The sequence below is a fragment of the Colletotrichum gloeosporioides genome, assembly GCF_011800055.1.
Source record: "Colletotrichum gloeosporioides strain Lc1 chromosome Unknown consensus_52, whole genome shotgun sequence".
Classification (NCBI taxonomy): Eukaryota; Fungi; Ascomycota; class Sordariomycetes; order Glomerellales; family Glomerellaceae; genus Colletotrichum; species Colletotrichum gloeosporioides.
The window spans coordinates 686,801-709,749 of NW_025544697.1; the positions used below are offsets into that span (position 1 = coordinate 686,801).

Here is a 22,949-nt window from a genome sequence, read left to right on the forward strand (position 1 = left end):
TTCGAGAAGTCACATTCGCTATCTCTGGTTGCCAAATTTAGTATAGACACAGAGAACGCTAAAGAATTTCCGTCCTTACGCATGGGCATTGTGTGAGCAAAACCCTTCAGAGCTTTGTGGTGTCGAGCAACTTGGTCGGAAGCTTGTGAAAAGGCTGTCAAACCATAGAAGAATAGAGGTTCCCAATTTCAACGATTTATCCCGGATAACTTGCCATTGCTTTGACCTCCACTTTCGAATGGGTGCTATACATCTATATAAAATGCAGATACCACCGGTAATGACTTTAGCTTGTGCCTTTCTAAGACGTTTAGTCACTAAGACTTCGAGTCTACTGCCTGTGCGACGACCGGACTCAACATGCATCCTAAGGGAAAGCATCTATAAGTTAGATTGTGTGACGTCTTTCTTCAACCTCATGATACTATGCTGGCTCATGTGAGCTATCAAATTACCTTTGTCGTCCCAAATGCGTGACTCCGCAAACGTTCTGCTCCCCCCTGCCCTAATGGCATTCCTCTCCACAATATGCCAATTCTCAAAGTTGACTTCTTTTGTAAAGAATCTCAGCGCCACGTCGATTGAAGAGCAGGCTGTGACGTCTTGAAACCACATATGATCATGAGTTAACGGAACGAACGAACATGTGCCATCCATGAGAAAAGCAACTGCCGCGAGGTTCTCGTTTGAGGTACGTAGCGGCGACCGTGAGCGGGACCATTCAGCGGACCTTTTCAAAGTCACTGGCAAGTACTCCTGGGTTGTGACTACTTTGGAAGCCACCCCAGAAAGATTTTGCCCGGACACGCCATTTGGGCAAATTCGTGTTTCGATAAACTGTTCATGTTGACGGAGCATTTGAAGATATTCTTTGAGCTCATCATCGCTCGCAGTACCTCTGGCTTGTAGGGTTGAGAGATTGTCAAAGCCAGTGGGACAGTCCTCGGGCTTCGGCCAAGCCAAGACGGGACTGGCGGAGTAGCCTAGCAACGATGGCTCTTGGGTATGGAAGTCAATTAAAACGTCGAGACAAGTACGAGACGTGCCGTCGGGTTGTTCCTGGTGAACTCGAACTCGTCTTGTTGAAAATGACCGAGTGTCTCTGGTGCTTTCGACGGTGCAAGGAAGGTTTTTGTTGGGGGAGGCGGGCCCATGAAAATGACCAACAACTGAGTAGAGGTCAAGGGAGGGTTTAGTGGTTGCACAGGCTGCGCTCACAGCGACAGAGAGGGAGCATCCACCATAAGCGACAGGTCTAGCATTGGCCATGCGTATGGGTAACGTCTGAGAAATGAATTCGCCGTTACCAATACTTTCCACGCCTATTTGTTCTGAAAGAGATGGTTTCATTATTTTTGAAGCAGCCGTTTAAGCGAGAGGAAGATTTTGTCCACAAGAGGTAGACGTAGTTGGAACGGGCACATACTTGTAGCGACTTCCGACAAATGCTGAGTTGCCTAATCTGGGAATACAACCTCGGCTGGCTTGCGACCGTCGGTGAGCTTGGCAGCCGACGACCGAGGAGATTTCACGCTCCGACTCATACGAGACGTTCTGTACACGGGCATATCCGTCGTACTTGCGGACGTATCCGATTGTACGTTTCCTCCTCTTCTTCTTCCTATCATGACAGTCTTGATAGTTGATTTGACTTCCCTATTCGAGGTATTTGATTGCTACCTCATAACTGACAATGCCATTGCCATGCGTTACTTCTTGCACCCTGTGGTTCCGCCTACTGATCTTGGAGAGAGATCACACTCGGTATCATGTGAGGTGACCAAGTCAAATGATGCCTTATGTATCAGCTGTTTACCGTAAATAATGTCTGTATTCTAATCTTGGGGAACTGTGTAGAAATTACAACGCATTCCCTAATGTTGAGAGCCCTAAGGTGAATCTTCTAAAATGCTATCGGTGCCAAAATTTGTCCAGAGCACTCCCCGAATCCGACTAGCTCGCCGTCTGCTCCACCAGCCCAGCCCCTGATGACAACTGTATCTCCGTCTTGGAGGAACTTACGTTCTTGTCCACCATTCAGTTTGATAGGAACCTTGCCGCCTTGCGACTGCTCTAAAAGGCTTCCTTGAGTGCCAGGTTCAGACCCAGAAACGGTCCCCGAACCAAGCAAGTCCCCTGCACGAAGGTTACAACCTGAGATTGAATGGTGTGCTACCATCTGAGGCCAAGACCAAAGAAGGTTCTTCGAAGAAGTTCGAGTGAGAATGGTTTCTTCACTTCCTGAAGCTAAATCACCAAAGGCGATTCGGTTAGTCTTCACTTCAGGTAAGTTTAGGCTTGCGAACGTACCAGACAAGGAAACCTCAAGGTTGATGTCCATAACATTTTCAGTTCGGTCTTCTCGCAAATATGATTGCAGCTGCACATCATTCTGCAGTCCCTTCGTTCGGAAGGGTTCCAGCGCATCAGCAAGGACCACCCACGGGCTGATTGAGGTACCGAAATTCTTCGCATTGAATGGGCCAAGGGGAACGTATTCCCATTGCTGAATGTCTCTTGCGCTCCAGTCGTTCATCAAAACATATCCGAAGATGTACTCCTCAGCCTCATTGACAGGGACTGGACTTCCGAGATTGTTCGGCTTGCAGATGAACATGCCCATCTCAAGCTCAATATCGAGACGCGCACATGGCCGGAAGACCGGTTCGGTGGCGCCGGGTGCTGGCAGGGCCTGGCCCCACGGCCTCCGGAGCGGGGTGCCGGAGACTACGACAGAACTGGCTCGGCCGTGATAAGCGACCGGCAGGTGACTGTAGTTTGGCTGCAGTGCATTGGCCGCTCCGCGAAATAGGGTGCCGACGTTATGTGCATGATTGCGCCCGGCGAAAAAGTCGGTATAATCTCCTATTGCAAACGGCAAATGCAAGGATACTTCCGATGCAGGACGTAAAGCCGACTTTTTCAGGGCATCGTTGTCTTTCAGGATATCTGGGTGGGGGGTGGTGTCCTGAAAGATCTCTTGCAAGTACAACCGGACGAGTCGATGTACTGGTCGTCCCAATTCCGCAAATGAGTTGAGGGTAGGCTGCGAAAAGACTTTCAACTGATCTGTCGATAGCGTAGGCGCTTTGCTGAAGCCACCACCTTGAGCAAATGCATCTAGGTCAAGAACGTGATCCCCAATAGCAACAGCCGGGCGATGCTGCGGCTTTTCGTTGCTGGATATCACCCCGAAAGGGATGTTTTGGAGCGAGAAGTGAGATCGTGGGGCAATTGGTAGCCAGGACTTCATCTTGAGGATAGATTGGGTTGCACAGCCACGGCGAATGAAATGCATCAGAGACCGTCTTCTTGATGTTTTTCAAAATCTCAGCTTTCTATACAGATATCAGTACTATCAATATCATACGTCGCGGACGGAAGCCACTGCGACCCCGCGATTCCGAGACTCGGAGCAAAGTCCGTTTCCGAAGTCTCGGAACGACAAGGGCCCCCAAGCCCCTCCCGTAGGTGTGATACTGAGCTGCAATGCAGAACCTCGGCAATTGCGCGTTCAACGTTTTTGGTGACATTGAAACGATATCTAATCCTGGGCGTCATGTTAAATTTTCTCATGTACATATTTGTCTTGAGATTGACCATAGAGAAAGCAATCCTACACCATCCTTCAAGCAGCTGAGGCAGCCTTTAACGTCTTCAACACCTTTTACAGCAAGATAATCTTTCAAAATGGCGGGAAAGATCACTAGAATTACTCTTTTCAAAATACCTGACGAGGAAAGTCAGAAGAAAGTCTTGGGCTTTTACCAGCAGATGCCGCAGAAAGCTCTCAAGGTAAGAGCTTCTCTGTCCAGGCCTATGTTGTCACCTTCCCTTCGGCGAAGATGCGCGACTTAGCCCTCACAAACCAAGTCGCTAATGTACCGCAGGACGGAGAGCCTTATATCTTGTCCGTCAAAGCCGCTTTGGCCGTGGCTGATCAAAGAGCGCAAGGGTTCACCATAGCCGCCATCTCTACATTTGCATCTGCCGAAGACATGGCCTATTACGACAATGAGTGCGCGGCGCACGCAGAGCTGAAAGCTTTCGCCAAGGGGGCTCATCAAGGATTTGCAATGGTTTATTTCAAGGATTGAGCTGTGTCATTGTTACTGTTAAGAAAACAACATCACATCCAGAAGGGAATGCCAACCCAGGAAATCAGATCCTAACAAACGTGCCTGAAGCTCTTCTTCTCCCCGTTTCGTGCACAGAGGGTTATGGGCTGCGCGAGCCAAGGGCTACCTAAGGGCTGCGGAGGGCTATGGGCAGCTAATCACAGGGGCGGAAGTGGGCATCAGCTATTCATTTCAGAGGTTCTTTCTAGCTAATGAGGTCGCTGGAGCTTGATTCAATCGGGGCAGTCTCATGTCTCACATGTCCTTTCTTAGCAGAAAGGCATCCTCCATGGCCGAGTGCCTCTCAATGCTCCAGTTGCTATGCAGCGCTGATGCTTCTAACCGCATGTCTTGTGCGTGTCATCCTAGACACCGTCGTTCGACCGACTGTGTTCATTCACGACCTTTCATAAGACAGCGATGACCCTTGGGACCAATGAAGAAGTAGGTAACTGGTGTCATATCTTCATGAGACATACCCTCAACATTTGATATCATTGCGTCGGGGAAAGCACGGAAAAAGCGGGCAGTGCCCAGACGAAGCTCAAGCCGAGCTAGGTGCAACCCAATACAAACTTGGTTTGACTTGTTAGCCAATCTTCACTGTGAACAACTCGTATTGAAATATGACACACCTCTAGACCCGCCTCCGAACGGCATGAAACAATCTCTCATATCCTTCGTCGGTGATTCCCACCTGGATGGATTGAACCGGTTTGGATCTGGGAAAGCAACTGGGTTACGATGGAGACTCCAAGACTGCATACCCACCGTAATACCGCTGGGAATCCAGTATCCACAGAGGGTCGTGCCGCCAGACGGAACAGTGCGGGGTAGCGTTGCCGGTACTGCTGGAAAGACACGCAAAGCTTCCTGAATTACCTGATTCAGGTACGGAAGGTCGTGGAGGTCCGTGTCGCTGAAGTCTTCGTCAAGCTGGGCAATCTCTGCGCACAACTTGTCTTTGATTCGCTTGTCTTGACTAACAGCCCAAACCAAGTAAGTCAGCGTGTTGGCGGTGGTATCACTGCCGGCAATGATATATGCCTGTGCATCAGACTCGATTTCGATACTCGACAGGCCTTCCTCGCCAGCCTTGAACATTTTGCTGAGGAGCATTGGACGCTGATTTGTTGGGTTCTTAGCGGCATAGCTTTTGTACCGATTGATTGCGTCGGTAGCGTACTGTCCCATTCGTAGAGCTGCCTCCGTCGAGTTTGTGAAGGGACGGGCGGGTATTAGACTTGCCCACGACACAAGGGTTGGAAAAAGTGCTCTGACGCCGCCAAGCTTGGACAAGTTCTCCAGGTCGCTAATGTACTGGTTCTTCTACGCAGGGGTAAAAGGAATGGTCAGCAAAAGCACGGCGATGTGTTACACGACGAGGCGGGACAGCGCTTACCTCTCCCTTCTCCAGCATCCCGAACGATTCTCCGAAACTCAGTTCGGAGATGACATCCGTCGCCATAAAGAGCCAGAACTTGGCAATATCTGCAGCACTTCTAATCTTCATCTCCTGGTGAATGCGTTCGATGGCCAACTTGATTTTGTCATCCACTAGAGGCTCAAGGGCTTTCAGCGAAGATTCTGACAAGGGTGACGTCAAGAGACGACGGTGGCGGCGGGAGAAATCTATGTCACTCGTGTTGAAGATGCTCTCAGGACCCGGGTCAAGTCTGCGATAGAATGCAGATTTTGCGAAGCCACTTTTGACGTTGTAAATTTGTTTCACAGCCGTGCCATCAGTGACGCTGACTTCAGAAGGGCCTAGACGAACAATAGGACCTAACGCCCATGTCAGCTAGGAAGCCGGCTCATAGTGTGGGAGAAGCCAACCGTATCTGTCGTGCAATCCTTGCACGTAGGCTGAGCGAGTACCTGACAGCCAGTGGTACTTGAGAGGAAGGTCCGTCCATTTTGAAAATTGAGTCCCTGTTGATCGTCAGTTTACACGCCAGCTGACCGTGCATCCTCCTGGATGAAGTACCTGGCAGCCGGGCTAGAGGGCTGAAACAAACTCTTCGGAGAACCTTGTTCGGTCAGTTGCCTCGGTCACGATCAAAACATAGGCCCAGAATGTGAATACGATGAGTCGACGTACCAAGAACAGTAGGACAAGTACTGAGACAGAAGCAGAGCTAAGCAGCAGACTAGAGTGCATGACAAAAGACATCTTCGACTAATGAGTTATCCTGAGAGGGCGTCGTTTACGATTATGCAATGAGAGACTTCATCCGGTAGTAAGGGAACGACGAGCAGGAACGTGCTTTATAGTCGTCGTCGCTCGTCATCTTCCTCTCGATGGCTCTGCACTCGCAGACACCACAAGGTCCCGTCTGAACCTGACGTGCATCCTCGCCGTGTACGGGACGAAAAGATGATAGCGTGGCGTCTCCAACGTGCCATGATCAATATCCATCCACCTGAAGATTGACGGGCAGACGTTGGAAATGTCCGGCCGGCCGCTGACAAATCTGCTCCAGTACAAATGCGGCATGTATACCAGGCACAACCAGATTGAGTAGCTTGGCGCTTTGAATGCTGCGCAGCGTAACCCCCACTAAGAATCGTAATTGAGTTTTGCTATCCGGGCGGTGGTTTCTGGCTAACCGAGCAGTACCCCATTTATTAGCTATCCCAGCTATCTAATTGGCTGAACAAGCACTCTACAGGTCTTGTGAACTTCGCCGCCTAAGGTCGCCCGCGTAACGTCTTTAACTATGCGTGGAGTCCTTAATTACGTGCGAAGCTATGTGCGACTTCGTAGAGGGCGGCGCTACGTTATGCGATTGGCTGCGCGAATACATTTAATGGTCTGATTGGTTGAGATAAATGGAGTACGTCCCGGTTAACCAGAAACTACCGCTCGGATAGCAAAACTCTTGTAATTCCCAAAGTATCTGTGAATGGACTTAGTCTGCTGTACTGGTTGTGAAATACAGAATGCATGGTAATCATTCGGTGGTCGGGTCACCTGTGTGCGCAGAGGCTGTGACCGGCCCTTCGCCAGTGTAGACAACATGGTGTCGACGCCCCTCGGGCTGTTAGCCCACTCTAGGACTAACAACATCCTTTCCGCAGCCCTCCTGTGTGACGGGTCAGTCGTCACGAAAGTTGGGGCGCAGCGCAATTGATGTCGGCGCGCAGAGAGCATCAACTAATTTAGTTGATCTGATGTGTCAACCTAGTGGAGTAATGTCCTGTTGGCCATTGACTATCCGTACCGCCCTGCTGACCTACCCCTTAAATACCTGATCAATTATTTGCATCCATGGGTGTGTCGGATGAGCCCCCGGAACACACCGGCTTTTGGCCTAGCCCTGTCAGCCGGTGATGCCTGCTCAGAATGGGGCCAATCCAAATGTGATGGGAATCAATCAATCACTTAGTCAATCATCTCGGCGTCTTGAGCTGCCCGACACCTCAAATCAGTCGTCATGTCGTCACATAGGTTCCACTACACCCAACAACAGCGCGGAAGAAAGAACAGTATGAATCACAGCGGCGTCTTTGAAGTCCGCAAAAGTCCGGTCTTGTCAGACAAAACGAGGGAGAAGACACTTCTGTCGAGTTGCTAAGATAGAAAGACTGCCACTTCCATGCCAAACTCTGTGGCACACCACAAACGGTTTTTGTTCTGAACAACGATTTCAAAACACTCTCATACCTTGCAGTCGGAGATGAATTATCTCAGCTCCAAATTCGATACGATGGCCAACGGCGGTCGCCTCGAGCTCGTTCTTGTAGTTCCAACACTAGCCATCGTTGCCATCGCCACAGTCGGAGTTTACCGCTTGCGGTTCCACCCCCTAGCATCAATTCCAGGTCCCAAGTTAGCGGCGCTGTCCGAGGAGTGGCTCTATCGACTTTCGCAAGGCCCTAACATCGAAGCGCAGTTGAAAGAGCTTCATTGCAAGTACGGTTAGTAAACTCCTCCTGAGCGCGTCGTGTTGAGACTTGATTTATTGCTCAACGTGCTAACGGAGGTTCATCCGCCAGACAGCAACGTTATCCGTATTGGTCCCAACGAGGTACATGTGATCCAGCCTGAGCTGTACAAGGTCATTTACAATCAAACTGCGCCTTTCAAGAAAGCTTGGTCGTTCTACCGAGCCTTTCACAGGCCCCATAGCTTGACTACGGAAATGGACCCACAAGCGCACAGGAACCGGCGACGTGACCTGAATCGCTGCTTTTCGAAGCGAGCCGTTGATAACTTGAGTTCATTGATACTGGAGAAGATCTCGAAGCTCGAGATCAAACTAAGACGGATGAACGAAACTTTCGATATGCACAATGCCATCCAGTGAGGGAAAGGCATCACACAGATTTGACGACGACTTGCTGACTTGTTCAGTTGCATGACTGTCGATGCTATTTCCGATTATGCATTTGGCAGCGACTCCAACATGATCGAGGCATCCAAAAACTCTTTTGATGCCGATTTTCTCGACGTCATTCACTCAAACCTACTTGTGTTTCCGGAGATGCTTTTCCGACCTGTTTTAACGGCGTGCAAACTTTTCTTGCCGGCTCCGCTATTGGCAAAAATCGACGAGAATCTTGCGAAATTTCTGAAAATGAACGAGGTGAGCAGTGGCAGACCAGTTCTTGGATCTTCATCACACTGACTGACCTGGGATCCACGTTAGTGGGCTCAAAGCTGCATAGATAAGTACAATGCTTTGCCTAGCGACGAGAGGGCAAGGACTGAGCACCCCGTGATGTTCGACAGTCTCCAAGATATCTCGGACGAGGCCAAGAAGTTCATTGCAGTTGAGTTTCTTGTGGCCGGTTCGGATACGAGTGCTCTCACGATCACATACGCCATTTATCATATTCTTTCGAACCCCAAAATCAAGGAAGAGCTTCTACGTGAGCTCGAAAAGGCCCTGCCTACTCTCGAAACATCCCCGGTGCTTCAAGACTTGGAGAAGCTTCCGTTTTTGGTACGAACAATTCCAGCATTCTGGCAAGGCAGTATATCACTGACAATGATTTCAGACTGGCTGCATCAACGAAGCCTTGAGACTGGCATGTCCCGCCCCGGGAAGATTGCCGAGGGTTGTTCCAGATGAAAAACCACTAGTAGTGGACGGGAAGGCAATTGCTCCAGGAGTAAGCTTTAACTGTACATGATGAAGGTTAACGTCACTAAGGCAGAGCCAGATGATTGTAGGAATGTCCGCGTTCAACTTACATTTTGATCAAAAGATTTGGGGTGAAGATGTTTTGGAGTTCAAACCGCATCGATGGCTCTCCCGAGAGGGTGAAAGGCTAGACCAGTGGCTTGTTCCATTCTCGAAAGGCACGAGAGCGTGCATCGGACAGAAGTAGGTCGTCTCAAATCTCACATGTGTCATGGCAACATTCTCTAACATGATCGCACATAGTCTGGCTCTAGCTGAGATCAGGATGACTATTGCCGTGCTTTTCCGAAGGTGGGAGCTGGAGCTACCTCCAGGCGCAAAGCTCGGTCGTAAGATAGATCGCTTCGTCACCCTTCTTGACAACCCTGGGCTTCCAATGACCTGCATGGCTAAGCTTGCTTAGTCTGGGCGGCTAGTCCAGACGTCACTCTGGCCTTGCGGGCCGGGCGCTGGCCCTTAGTGGTTGGACACAACCGCGCAACGTATGGCGTTATGCAGTTGGGATAACCTTTGGAAGGCTTTTGTGGTGGCACCTGCCCTAAGGTGCACTAGAGGTCTGTGCGCCCACGGCCGTCCAGGGTCTTCTTCCAGCCTCTCTCTAGGCAGGCAGCCAACTTGAGTAGTTCATCACACACATCCTCAATTCCGCTGGTTATGCCACCATATCTTGAATGTCGTCCTTCATACCACAATTTCATCTTAAACCAGGACGTGAATACAAACGCAGATGAGTTGAACTCGAAGGGATTGCCGAGCCTGAGCTCTTCGGAAGACACAGAGCCGTCTCTGCCTCTGACATGTTATTTTCATCCACCGACGAGTTTTCCAAGCAAAGACTATGTTCTATCGTTTCAGATATGATAATATCTATTACGAGACATTTCCTTGTGACCAGTTTCTAAACGACGTCGTCGATGTCATGCTGTTGCGGTAAAGGTACTTTTCGCCGTGATCTTCGATACGAGAGGTCCGATAACGCAAAATTCTTGACTGGATCTAAGACGCAATCGCAGAGGTCTCTGACAGAGTCGAGATGCATCGCGTGCACAGTAAGTAGTAGAGATGACTGCGTACGAAGAATAGGCGATGACTCTTGGATCTCATAAGACCTGTACTTTGCCATGGCTCGTTAATAGGATGCGCGAGACAGGTCTAGGTGTTCAGAAGAGGGAGTTGATCCATGGACCAGTAGAGCACCAATAGAAAGCACCATGTCCACGAAGAACGTCTGCCCAACAGATTTAATGGAGGTACAGCATCATCTGCTATCATATCCATCGAAGCTGGGGTGTTGACAGATCTTGCTCTGGGGTCGCTCAGAAAATGGTCACCGGCAATCGACGGATTGGACTGTCGGAGACGAGTTTCGAGTGTCGCTATATGTTCCTCGAGCACATGAACGTATCTAATGGCTAATAACTATGGGAACTACATTCCCTGCGTGATACAGTAGATTGCTTACCCAGCTGGAAGCGTGGTCATTGCAGACTTCTTAGGGGCAAGTGGCACACATTCTGGATACAAAATCGAGTCAACTTCCGTGATGCGGGTAATTAAAAATGCCTTCCATTCTTACCTGCACCGCACCTGGCGCACTCGCCGCACAGAGGGCGGCGCTCATCACACTGGCATTGTGTCAGCTTTGGCGCCACGATTGCGCATCAATGTGGTTTCTCGACCTTCTTCTTACGGCGACGACATCGACAGCAAGCAATCTCACGTTGAGCGCGTAGCCACGGGATACTGTACAGCGTCTGGCTCATGTTTGCTGTATCGTTCTGCAATGAAGCATACCTTATGAGCATGAGCGTAACATTGCTCCGGATGTCTCACGGCCGCCGGTCTCAGCCTCCGCACTCGATATCCCGATTAGGCGACTGAATCAGTCATTCGCTCCGGATGGATGGATCCCCTGACTTGTCTTATCTCGGCAGTTCCCCGCTGTTATCAACACCGGCCCCACAACAGACTTAATGTGCGATGTCCGCTGTGCCGCTGTCGATCCGGTTTGTGGAGGTATCCTCCCACTTTATTTATATCTGTTCGGTACATTTCGGGAAGGTTTAACTGGGTATCGTCTTATCAAGGGTATTATCTGTCTTCAAATTCCCAGCCAGCCAGAACTTAACCGAACCGAGACAACACCCCAGGATCACCATGACGATAGTAACCCCACGCCGCAAACTCCGGATTGCAGTACTCTGCTGCTTTCCTATTCCCGAGAACATTGCGAAAGATAGGGGCCAGTTCGACGACATTTTCGCCAGCTGGATTCTAGCATCTGTCAATGCGTACAATGCTAAAAGACCGAACGGCCAAATTATTGCCGAGGTTACTGGCTTCGATGTGATTCTCAAAGAGGAGTATCCCTTGCCAGTGGAAGATTTCGATGCCCTCATCGTCACTGGTTCCGTGGCTTCAGCATATGATGATGAGCCGTGGATTCACAAGCTAGCTGCCTTCCTCCGAGGTATGTCTTCGAAGATGTTGTCCAGTCATGGTTTACAATCACTGACCAGCCGCAGATGTCTATGAGAACTCTCCGAATGTGAAAATATTCGGGGGATGTTTTGGCCACCAGCTCATCGGCCAGGCCTTTCTATTCAAACATGGCGCTCGGGTAGTGAAGAACCCCAAGGGCTGGGAGATTGGGGTTCATCAAGTGTCGCTTTCAGAGGACTTCGCATCCCATTTCCCTTGTCTGAAGGGCGACACTGTCTCGTACCAGTTTCTTCACCAAGATGTGGTACAACTGGACGGACCACTGCCTCCGAACTGGGTGCAGATGGGTAAATCTCCCTTGTGCGACGTTCAGGGATTCTTAGTGCCGGGCCGGGTGTTGACCTACCAGGGGCACCCGGAATTTGACACTTTCATCACCAAATGGAGCACATTAGCCGTGCAGCAATCTGGGATGATACCCGATGATGAGAAGATGATGGAGTATTTGAGACTTGTAGACCAGGACGATACAAGGTTGCTGGCTGGCGAGATGGCCATCCAGTTTTTCTTGTCCCAGCCGACACTTGTAGAGTAGAAAAGAGTACAGAAGTTGTAGAGTCATGTGGAGATTTATCTTGCAACCATCTGCGCAACCCTAAATTGAAGGCCGCCTAAATGATATCTATGAAATGTTAAAACTAAATCATGAAGACTTCTTATTTCATGTATCTACTACGCAAATAAGCGATTCAGGCGCGATTCCACGTCCAGGAATGCCTTCATACGAATCAACATTTAAGAATTGATCCTGCTTCGGCTGGCATTCTGGCTCCAGCAGGAGGAGAGCTGCGAGACTTGAACTCATCGCAAATATCTACCGTCTTCACAAACTCCACACCAGGCTTCGTCATTAAATATTGAATCACCCTGGCTAGCCATTAGTGCACGTGTTGAAACAAATCTCTTCCAGAAGTATTACCTTTCCAGCATCTTTAGTGCATGAGGGTGCCCCGAAACATCGGGGTGAATTGTGACTGGGAAACAGAAATTGTCGTAGTTCTCGTAGAAGAAGTCGAAATGGTCTTTCCACAGATCCTCGACAACCGATGGATGCACCCAGCCATGGCTGTTCTGCATTTCTTAATGAACATCTGCATGTATTAGCGCCTTTGTTAGACAGGGTTCATTCCGTTTCGTTTACCATTGGAGGCAGATCATCCAGATACCAGCTTGCAGGAATCTCCACTAAGCCGGTCTCCTCACCTCTCACCAGCGGCTTCATCCATGTATCTGAATGCTGCGAGTAGTCAGCCTTGGTCTACTCGTCACCGACACGCAGCCAGTAAGGTATCGCGTCGTGGTGAGAGGAAGAGTGATCGTATTCAAGACCTTCCCCAGAAATAAGTCTTCTTGGAAGTTTCAAAGCCATTGTATTTGGGGTCTTACCGTACTCCAACATGAGCTCGGCGCCTTCCTTCGGAGTCTCCCACCACGGAACTACTGAGCCTCTAGGAGGCTTGCCACAGAATTCCGTAGCAGTCGGTACGTCTTGTCTAGGACCACTCGTTGCTGTTCAACTGTCATCTCCTTCGGATTCTCGTGCGAATAACCGTGCAGACCAATCTCATGGCCCGCATCCCTGATAAGAGCACACTCTTCGGGGAACGTCTCTAAGGTGTGGTCGGGAATGAACCAAGTTGTTTTGATATTTTATTTCTTGAAGAGGTCTAGCAGACGCCGGACTCCAACAGTACCAGCGAAATAGCCTATTCATCCAGTCTAAGTATCCAGAAACCATCACGTCAAGAGAATAGTGAATACCTCGTGATATGTCAGAAACGGATTCTTCGCCTCCGTATGATCCGATCCAACCGCAAACAGCATCAATGTCGACGGAAAAACAGCAAAGTGCCGTGGGTGCCGTCTTGAATAATGTTGTAGTAAATCATGTGCTTCATCATACCAAAAGGTGTATCACAAACGTATAACAATTCATAGCTTATGTACGCACGGTATCAAAGCTCGAGTTTGACTAATTGGACGGCCTGTCGGACTTTTGAGATCTTGTCCGAATGATGTGGGGCTTTCAGGACAGCTTCATCAAGTGCGCTCAGCCCGATTGCAATGAGATAAAGAAGCACGAGGCATGGTCAACAGACTGAGACTTGAGACTTGAGACACTCGCTTTTCATTTTATCAAACATATACAGAACTTTCCAATGGATCCGACACCTGAAGCACTTGCGGCGCACTCTTTTGATTATGACCCCTCGGCGTTGGACGGGCCTTTAGCCGAGTTTCTTCAACGTTTCTACACCTTCTCCGACGATAAATAGAATGCGAATTCATGGGCCGAATGCTTCGCTGAAGATGGCGTCATAAAAAAAGCAACAACTAATGTTCAGGGTCGCGACAGTAAGTATCCCTCTATCTGTGATGCGGGACAAGCAAAACTGATTCCCAGCGCCCGGGCAGAAATAGCTGAGGTAAACCTCGGCTCCTGGAAGGGTCAGGCATCGAGAAAGCACACTGTTTTCAAGGTCTTCTACTTTAGCCCTGGTAATGCCAACGAGGTGATGCTCCATGGACAGAGCAATTACGTCTATGACGATGGGCGAGATGGGATGGGCAGCAAAACTCCATTTTCAACGATTTGATAATGGAAGAATACTCATTGACACGTATCATATCTTTCCTGTAAGTATCACAAACTGTCTGTCGATTTGTAGCTAACAAGTGCTCAGAGTGCTCCTCCGCGAGCATCATGACTGTGTGAGGGTGATGCTGGATTAGTTTGCCAATGCGGGTTGCTAGAGAGAAATATTTTGCCATTTGAAATAGACAAACCTTCAAGACTATGCTCCTCTTCGAACTTGCTGCACGTTTCATGTGCTTTGTACCTCCGGTCGCATAACGATGCGCTGACTTCATGTTACTCTTTTGCTTGCTGGTACGACAGCCACGCGAATTCTACGCAGTAAAACTGTACTTAAGCAATCAATTCGATTCTTTCGAATAAAATGACATTTATTGCAAGTCAGTGTGGTCCTTTCTAGGGAGGAAGAGGCTTTTAACGTTATCTGCTCATTGAACTACAATAGCTCTGCTGAATGTCTCACGATCGAAATGGCATCGCTAGTCACACTTCCGCTAGGCGTTCCAGGCCGACGTAATTAAAACGGTATGCGTTTTGTTCTTATCGGTCATATAGAAGGTGAGTGCGATCATTCCATCTCGAGCGGACTTTCAGAAATGATGTCCGATAATTGCGGGTCAAGTAAACACAGGGCCAGTTCCGATTCACATGTAACAAGGATTGCGCAGGGAAATCATGCCGCAGCGTGTTCCGAGGGACGTCGATCTGATGCCGCCTTGTTATCAAAAAGAAATCAGCGTTGTGGAAATTCGGACCGCGGCTTGTTTCCTAAAAAGCATGCCTACTGTCTTGACCGCATCCCACACAGAGTGTTGTTGTTACCTTTGCCCTCGTCATCCGCAATCATGATTGCTAATCTTTCTTCCCTTCTAAGTTTTCTTCTTCGTAGTTTGCCGCCTAGAGGCGTACCTTATTAACTACTATATAACTCTTATAGGGGAATATTCGAGGGCTAGGATAGTAGAGAAACCTCTATAACTACTTATAGAGGTATATAAAGAGAATATAAATTACTAGGGGGTAGGTATCTCCCTCTTTATACTACTATAACTTATTATTCCTTTAATATTAAGATATTATTACTATACTATATTAATACTATTTATTATTATTACTTTAAAAGTAGTAATAACTTCCTTATAATTATTTAAAATAACTAGGATAAAGTATATAGATTTTTATATTTATAACCTAATCCCTTAGTATAAAGTTTAATAGTATATTAAATATACTACTACTTTCTATTAATATACCTTAAAAAGACATCAACAAGCAGCTCCTCTACGACCCTGAACTAGGAAGCACCAGCCTACGTCAGTCAATCGGGAAATGGCTCAACGACTTTTACGCCCCATCCGCTGGTCGATCCCAAGCGAACGCATCGTAATCACAAATGGTGCCTCTAATGGACTGGCAACCATCCTGCAGAAGTTCACGGACCCCAGCACACGCGCTGTCTGGATGGCCGACCCAACATACTTCCTCGCGTGTCCTATTTTCAGAGATGCTGGTCTGATGGCACGCATCCGTGGCGCACCTGAAGGTGAAGATGGCGTGGACTTGGACTTCCTAGCTAAGGCTCTCCAGGAAGTCGACGACGGATGGCCGGCAGACGCGTCTTTACCGCCAAGAAAGCTTGCAAAGACTGGTTACCCAAAGATCTACAAACACGTCATCTACCTCATTCCGACTTTCTCCAACCCACGTGGAAAGACTATGGGAATCGAAAACAGAAGGAAGCTTGTGCAGTTGGCACGCAAGCACGATGCATTGATTATCACCGACGACGTGTACGATATGCTGAGATGGTATGCAGACGACGACGGCGATACTTCGTCTGGGGAAATACCTCAGTGTCAACCCCGAATTGTGGATGTTCATCGAGATATGGAAAGTGCTACTGTATTTGGAAATTCTGTGGGCAACTGATCATTTTCCAAGATCGTAGCCCCAGGTATGAGGATGGGCTGGCTAGAAGGCACCCCGGACTTTGTTGCCGCGATGGGAACAGTGTAAGTTGCGATTCCCCAATTAGTCTGGTGTGATACTGATTTGATCAAAGCGAGCAAGCGTCTTTGGGGATTGCCAAGGTCACTTCGCGTCACTCGTGATAGACAGGATGTTGCAGAACGGAGTTATGACAACACATATCAACGATTGTCTAATTCCTATCTATCGCGAGCGCTATCATGCCTTGAGCAGCGCCTTCAAACGTTGTCTTTATCCTCTAGGTGCTAGGCTGGTCGCTGATAATGGTGACTCCAACGTGGCCGGTGGATTCTTCCTTTACGTCTCCTTTGGGAAGCTCACGGGTGCGGAAATAGCGCAGGTCGCACTACAGGACTTCAATTTGAAGATTGCTCCTGGGTCAATATTCGCTGTGCCTGACGACCCTTTGAGCACGAGCAGGGGTGAAACTTCGTGCTTCAATGGTGCAAGGCTGTGCTGGGCCTGGCACGAAAAGGAGGAACTTGTGGAAGGTATTGAGAGGCTGGCGGCTGCCATCGGGAGTATCAGCGAAACTCGGGAGTGATGATTCATTGTATATTCTTCTGTGAGTTAATTAAATCATCACTGATGCCTTGCTTTGATCCAAACTGTTAGCTGGGCAATTTGATTTTGCAGCAGCTAGCAGCAACTGTAGTGAATCTCAACGCGACTTTTTCAATACCCAGATTCTTCTATCCTACAAGTTCAGGTGTTTTCAACGATGTTCTAACAGGCTGTCGACACTGCTACCAAATAAACATTCCAGAGTAAATCGCCCGGGGTCGGGCACTAATCGTGCAAATATCGAGGTTTGACACGCCCTCCAATGATCATATCCTTCTCCATGAATCGTGTGACGCGGTTGTGGTCCGAGGGAATTATCATCGCCTGACCGACGCATCTACACTCGATTCCAGCGGACATTCTGCGTTAGTGTCCGACGACGCACAAATCCCCGCCTCTTATCTGATATCACCATTACATCGCCTCACGCCTGCAGCAAGTCTTTGGCTGGTAGCAGTTATGTATGTGCCTGAGAACATGGTATTGCCGGGTGCTAATGTTGAAGTGTGCCGAGTGTCATCACGGGATGCAGTGCCCCTGTCAATCGATTTAGTGGAGTGGATTAAGAGCAACAGTATATATAAATAGAGTAAGTCTCTCTCATACCGATACACCCTCAACCAGCATCCGCGTGTCTCTTCATTATCTCCCATGCAGCCATGACTCTAACTCTGTCTATTCTCCCCCGAAAATTCTCTTAGCAAGGCATAGTCCATTGTTACAACCCGTTATGCATAGGTAACAGATAACTAACCTACTTAGTGTTACGACCTATAAGTAAGGATAACAGTTAGTCGACCCACCTTAGGCATTAGGTAGCTAGGATAGGATATTTATACTATAGGACTATAGGAATAGTAGGAACTTATTTAGAAATAGAAGAACTATAGTATAAGTTATATAATAATAAGATAAGACTAAGTAAGTAATATAAATTACTAAGTATTTAGTAAGAGTTACTAAGTACTTACTAATAATTACTAAATACTTACTAATACCTAGTTAGGAATTAATAGCTAAATAAAGGAACTATTTAAAATTTATATATAGTATAACCTTAAGCTTAGTTTATAATTAGACTTTTATAGCTCTTTAGTAATTAACTTAATATTTATCTTTATAAATACTTTTAGCTTATTTTTACTATAAATTACTTATTAAGTTTAAGATTAATTACTTTAGTTTTTAAAAGACCTAATCTATTATAGCTTATAACTTATAACTTAGATTATAACTTTAATATACTATTATAATATATTAATCTCTAGTTTCTATTAGTAGACCTTACTATTAAATAGCTAACTATAATACTTTAATTACTCCTATTTAATAAGTTAACTATTAATACTTACTAATAGTAAAATAATAAGTATATCTTTATATACTTCTATTAAGTTACTTATTTTAAGGACCTCCTCCTCTTTATAGTAACTAGTTTAAAACCTAGTTAAAAAACTTAAAAGAGCTTTTATAGTAGTAGATTTTAATAATAAAGTAACTTTAAAAAAAGATACTTATAAATACTTTTAAACTAAAGTTAAGAAAGGAGATAATAATATTACTAAAATTTAAACTATATATAATAATATTATTATAGAACTTTAAAACTTTAAAGAAATAATATAATAACTAAGAAATAGTTTTTAATATATTATAGATCTAAAAAATAAAGTTATTTAACTTAGAGGATAAAATAGTAATACTAATATTAAAGAATTCTAAGAAGAAATTTATACTTTATATATAGTTACTAATATTATTATAACCCCTATTAGAGAATAATAGAAGCTTAAACTTAATACCTTAATTACTTATAAGAAGTACTTCTAGATAACTTAAGTTATTCCTAATCTAAGTTAAGAACTATTAGAACTTCTATTATAAAGACTTTACTAGCTAAACTAAAACAGTTATCTATATTACTACTTATTTATAAAGATAAACTTTTAAGTAGTTTAAACCTATTTAAGAAGAGTTTCTTAAGTATAAAACTTTAAATAAATACTCTACTAAAATCTATAATATTTATAGTAATTTTAAGGGATTTAAAGATACTTTTTACTCTCTTTTCTAAAACTCTAATAAGAAATAATAAGCTAAGAGAGACCTTATATAGTTATAATAAATAAAGTTAACTAAAAAATATACTACTATATTTAGATAACTTAATATTTAATTTAACCTTACTAAAGAAACTAAGATCTTTATATTTTATTAAAAACTTAAGAATAAAGTTAAAGATAAGATTATTAAGATTAATTATTCTAAAGATTTTCTTTAGTATACTAACTTTACTATTAAGATTAATAATTAACTTTTTAAGTACTATAAAGAAAAAAGTAAAAAATAATAAAGACTAAACTCTAAATATAAGTACTAATAGTAACCTTATTAGAAGTTTAACTCTTAGTAAAATAATAATAAACTTTATAATAACTAAAATAATACCTATTAGAGTATTACTTATAGATAGTATAGTAAATCTATAGATCTTAGTATAATAACTAAACTTAATAATAAGAAGTTATAAAACTTTAAGTATTATAACTATAATAAATAAAAATANACTTAATAATAAGAAGTTATAAAACTTTAAGTATTATAACTATAATAAATAAAAATATATTACTAGAGAATATAAATAGCTTAAGAAACTTCTCTAGAAGTTAATAGCTAAATAACCCTAATAAGTTAATATTATTACTAAAGTCCTATATATATTTTAGTTTTAAACTAAATACTATAATAATAACTATTAGATTTATCTTAAAGATAAAGAAATATTAGGATACTACTTAAGGGATAGTAATCTTAAATAGTCTAAGTATAATATAACTATACTAGATATATATCTAAAAACCTTAGTAATAATATATATTAGTAATAGTAAGATTTATAGAAAAACTTAAAAATAACTTAATAAGATATTATAAGTATAGTAACTTAAACTAATTCTTAGTTCTACTCTAAAAATAATTAATAACTAAAGTTAAACTAGCTATAAACTTCTAAACTAAACTACTTATATAATATTAAAAAAATAGATAAGAGAAGAATTTAATAATAAGTTAGATTACTAATATAACCCCCTAGAAGAATAATAACTATTTAATCTTATAAATAACTAAACTTTTAGGGAAGGAGAAGGTTCTCTTTATAACTTAGATAAACCTTATAATATTATATACTAATATATTTAGGTAGAGATTACTTATAAACTTACCCTTAGTATAGATAAGTTTAGTTCTAAAGAGAAATTTAAAAAGGATAATATATCTAAGTAAATTATATATAAGTAAATTAATTTATATAATAATAAATAGTTTATTAAATTTTATAATATACTTAATATAAGGCTAAAAATATATTATACTTTATAACTTAGGACTAAAGATTACCCCTACTTTAGAATTATTAATTCTAACTACTAATACCTCTTTTAGGTATAATATTTCTTTAACTATTATAAAATCTATATAAGAGATAAGTATAATTATTATTTCTAACCTAAGTAATATAATAATAATCCCCTATAAAACGTTTATACTATATATACTCTTACTAAATAGGAACTTAGAAAGTTTAATAATAATATTACTATATTTACCTCTAATTAATAATTTCCTATAGAATACCTCTATAATAAATAGATAAAATAAAATAAATACTAATATAATAAATACTAAATTTATTATAAGGAAAAAGTATATACCTAGAGAATTATAAAGAATAAACCCTAACTTCTTTAGGTTAGATATTATAAAAATAGCTTTATAAAAGTATAATAAGAAGGAAAGTAAATTACTTACTTAAGATACTTAAAGTAATTAAAAAACTAAACTTACTTATTAATATAAAATTATAATAAGTAATAAGGAGAAGGTTTATTTACTAAATATTATAAAGATATTAGGGTAATATAAAATTTAAAGTTATTATTAATTAATAAATAATATTTATACTAATTAATAGTAGAGCTAAAGTAAACTTTATTACCCTTTAAGTTATTAATAAATTAAAAGTACTATAGAGAAAAAAAGAATAACTATATTAATTATATATAGTAGAAAGAGAAGAATTTAAATATAAAGGAGGTATTATCTATAATAAGACTATACTTCTTAAAATAAACTACTTAAATTAAAAAGAAAGAATCTAATTTAATATTACTAATTTAAGAATATATAATATAATATTAGGACTACTTTAGTTATAAATAAGTAATTTATAGATAGATTAAAATAAAAGCTAACTCTATTAGGACTATAATAACTTAGTCTTTAAATAGTTTTATTAAAAATAAGCCTTAAATAAGCTAATATAATAAGGAACTATAAGATAATATATTTATTACTTTAAAGTAAAATAAGCTATATTATAACTATTAATAATAATAGATTTTAAATAAAAAAATAATTTACTTCTATTTATTTTAGAAGAATATAGAGTTTATAAGAAACTCTTTATAGCTAAATTAGAGATTAAATTACCTAAATATATTAGTTTTAATTATAAAATTCCCTTTAAAGAAGAAAAAGAACTATAATTTAATAAAATCTATAGATTTAACTTAATAGAGATAGAAGTTTTAAATAAGTACCTTAAAGAAAACCTTAAGAAAAGTTATATTAAACTTTTAATATTATTAATAAGAAACTTAATCCTATTTATATTTAAAAAAAATAGAAAACTATAATTATATATTAACTATTNTTATATATTTAATAAAATAATAATTAAAAATTACTACTTATTACCCCTTATAGATAAAATAGGATAACTTCTATATAAAGCTAATTAATTTATAGTTTTTAATCTTAAAAGGATTTATAACTTAATCTAAATAAAATAAAATAAAGAATAGAAAACTACTTTCTAGATATAAAAAGGATATTTTAAGTACCTCATTATACTTTTTAGTCTTATAAATATACTTATAATATTCTAAAATATAATTAATTAGCTTTATATAGAAGTTATCCNAATATAGTATTATATAAATATATTAATATCTATATAATTATCTATTTAGATAATATCTTTATTTTCTTATTTATATTTAAGAAGTATAAAAAAGATATTTACTATATCTTATAAGCTCTTTAGGAAACTAAACTTTTAATTAAACTTAAAAAAAGTAAATTTTATATATAAAAAGTAGAATATTTTAGATTTATTATTATTTCTAGAAAAGTTTATATATTAAGAAATAAAGTTAAAGTTATTAAGGAATAACTAGTATTTAATAACTTTAAAGAAGTCTAAAGATTCTTAGGTTTTATTAACTTCTACTATAAATTTATTAAAAATTATAGTAAAATTAATATAGTTCTTATTAGCTTTAGTTATAAAGATATACCTTTTATATAAGTAGAACTATAATAAATAGTATTCTAGAAGATTAAAAACTTTATTACTAATAAACTTATCCTAATTATCTTAGATCTAATAAAATAATTTAAAATAAAACCTAATATATCTAACTATATAATTAAAGTATAACTATTATAATAAGATTTATAAAAATATTTATATTTATATACTTTCTTCTTTTATAAGTTTTATAGACTAAAGCTTAACTATTAGATCTATAATAAAGAACTTATAGTAATTATTAAAGTTTTTAAAAAGTAGAGACTTAAGTTCTTAAAAATAATTTATAAAATATTTATATACTTAGATTATAAGAATCTCTTATATTTTATAACCTTAAAAGTACTTAATAAATAATAAATCTAATAGTTAGAATTCCTCTTAGAATTTAATTTCTAAATAATTTATTAAAAAGGATTAAATAATAATAAAGTAAATACTTTTAATTAATAATTAGATTATAATATCCTAATACCTAAAGAAACCTAAGTAATTCTTAAATAATAAGATAATAGAGACCNTTATAATATCTTAATACCTAAAGAAACCTAAGTAATTCTTAAATAATAAAATAATAGAGATTTAATATTAGTAACTAAACTCTTAATAATAGCTAAACGATTTAGTATTAGCTTAACTAATAAACTAAATAATAAA

General features: G+C 41.5%; 6 protein-coding genes across 6 annotated transcripts; 4 read left to right on the forward strand and 2 right to left on the reverse strand.

The window, feature by feature from the left end:
* Positions 1–1,016: 1,016 nt before the first annotated feature.
* GCG54_00008526 (Fumarylacetoacetase) lies at positions 1,017–3,253 on the reverse strand (the record flags this gene model as incomplete). Its single annotated transcript, XM_045408491.1, has 3 exons — positions 1,017–1,169; positions 1,219–1,331; positions 2,311–3,253. 3 exons carry the CDS (start codon positions 3,251–3,253, stop codon positions 1,017–1,019), a joined length of 1,209 nt encoding a protein of 402 aa, XP_045263181.1.
* Positions 3,254–3,690: 437 nt separating this feature from the next.
* Positions 3,691–4,097, forward strand: GCG54_00008527 (uncharacterized protein; the record flags this gene model as incomplete). The annotated part of the gene is made up of 2 exons (XM_045408492.1): positions 3,691–3,795; positions 3,816–4,097. 2 exons carry the CDS (start codon positions 3,691–3,693, stop codon positions 4,095–4,097), a joined length of 387 nt encoding a protein of 128 aa, XP_045263182.1.
* Positions 4,098–4,511: 414 nt separating this feature from the next.
* On the reverse strand, positions 4,512–6,291 carry GCG54_00008528 (Cytochrome P450 monooxygenase azaI; the record flags this gene model as incomplete). Its single annotated transcript, XM_045408493.1, has 5 exons — positions 4,512–4,693; positions 4,754–5,447; positions 5,521–5,903; positions 5,955–6,050; positions 6,270–6,291. The coding sequence occupies 5 exons, from the start codon at positions 6,289–6,291 to the stop codon at positions 4,512–4,514; spliced, it is 1,377 nt and encodes a 458-aa protein (XP_045263183.1).
* A 1,537-nt stretch (positions 6,292–7,828) lies between these two features.
* On the forward strand, positions 7,829–9,671 carry GCG54_00008529 (Inactive cyrochrome P450 monooxygenase; the record flags this gene model as incomplete). Its single annotated transcript, XM_045408494.1, has 7 exons — positions 7,829–8,039; positions 8,118–8,424; positions 8,476–8,707; positions 8,771–9,067; positions 9,123–9,236; positions 9,282–9,451; positions 9,512–9,671. The coding sequence occupies 7 exons, from the start codon at positions 7,829–7,831 to the stop codon at positions 9,669–9,671; spliced, it is 1,491 nt and encodes a 496-aa protein (XP_045263184.1).
* A 1,754-nt stretch (positions 9,672–11,425) lies between these two features.
* Positions 11,426–12,305, forward strand: GCG54_00008530 (putative glutamine amidotransferase-like protein C13C5.04; the record flags this gene model as incomplete). The annotated part of the gene is made up of 2 exons (XM_045408495.1): positions 11,426–11,738; positions 11,794–12,305. The coding sequence occupies 2 exons, from the start codon at positions 11,426–11,428 to the stop codon at positions 12,303–12,305; spliced, it is 825 nt and encodes a 274-aa protein (XP_045263185.1).
* Positions 12,306–15,695: 3,390 nt separating this feature from the next.
* Positions 15,696–16,899, forward strand: GCG54_00008531 (uncharacterized protein; the record flags this gene model as incomplete). The annotated part of the gene is made up of 2 exons (XM_045408496.1): positions 15,696–16,174; positions 16,605–16,899. The coding sequence occupies 2 exons, from the start codon at positions 15,696–15,698 to the stop codon at positions 16,897–16,899; spliced, it is 774 nt and encodes a 257-aa protein (XP_045263186.1).
* Positions 16,900–22,949: the final 6,050 nt, after the last annotated feature.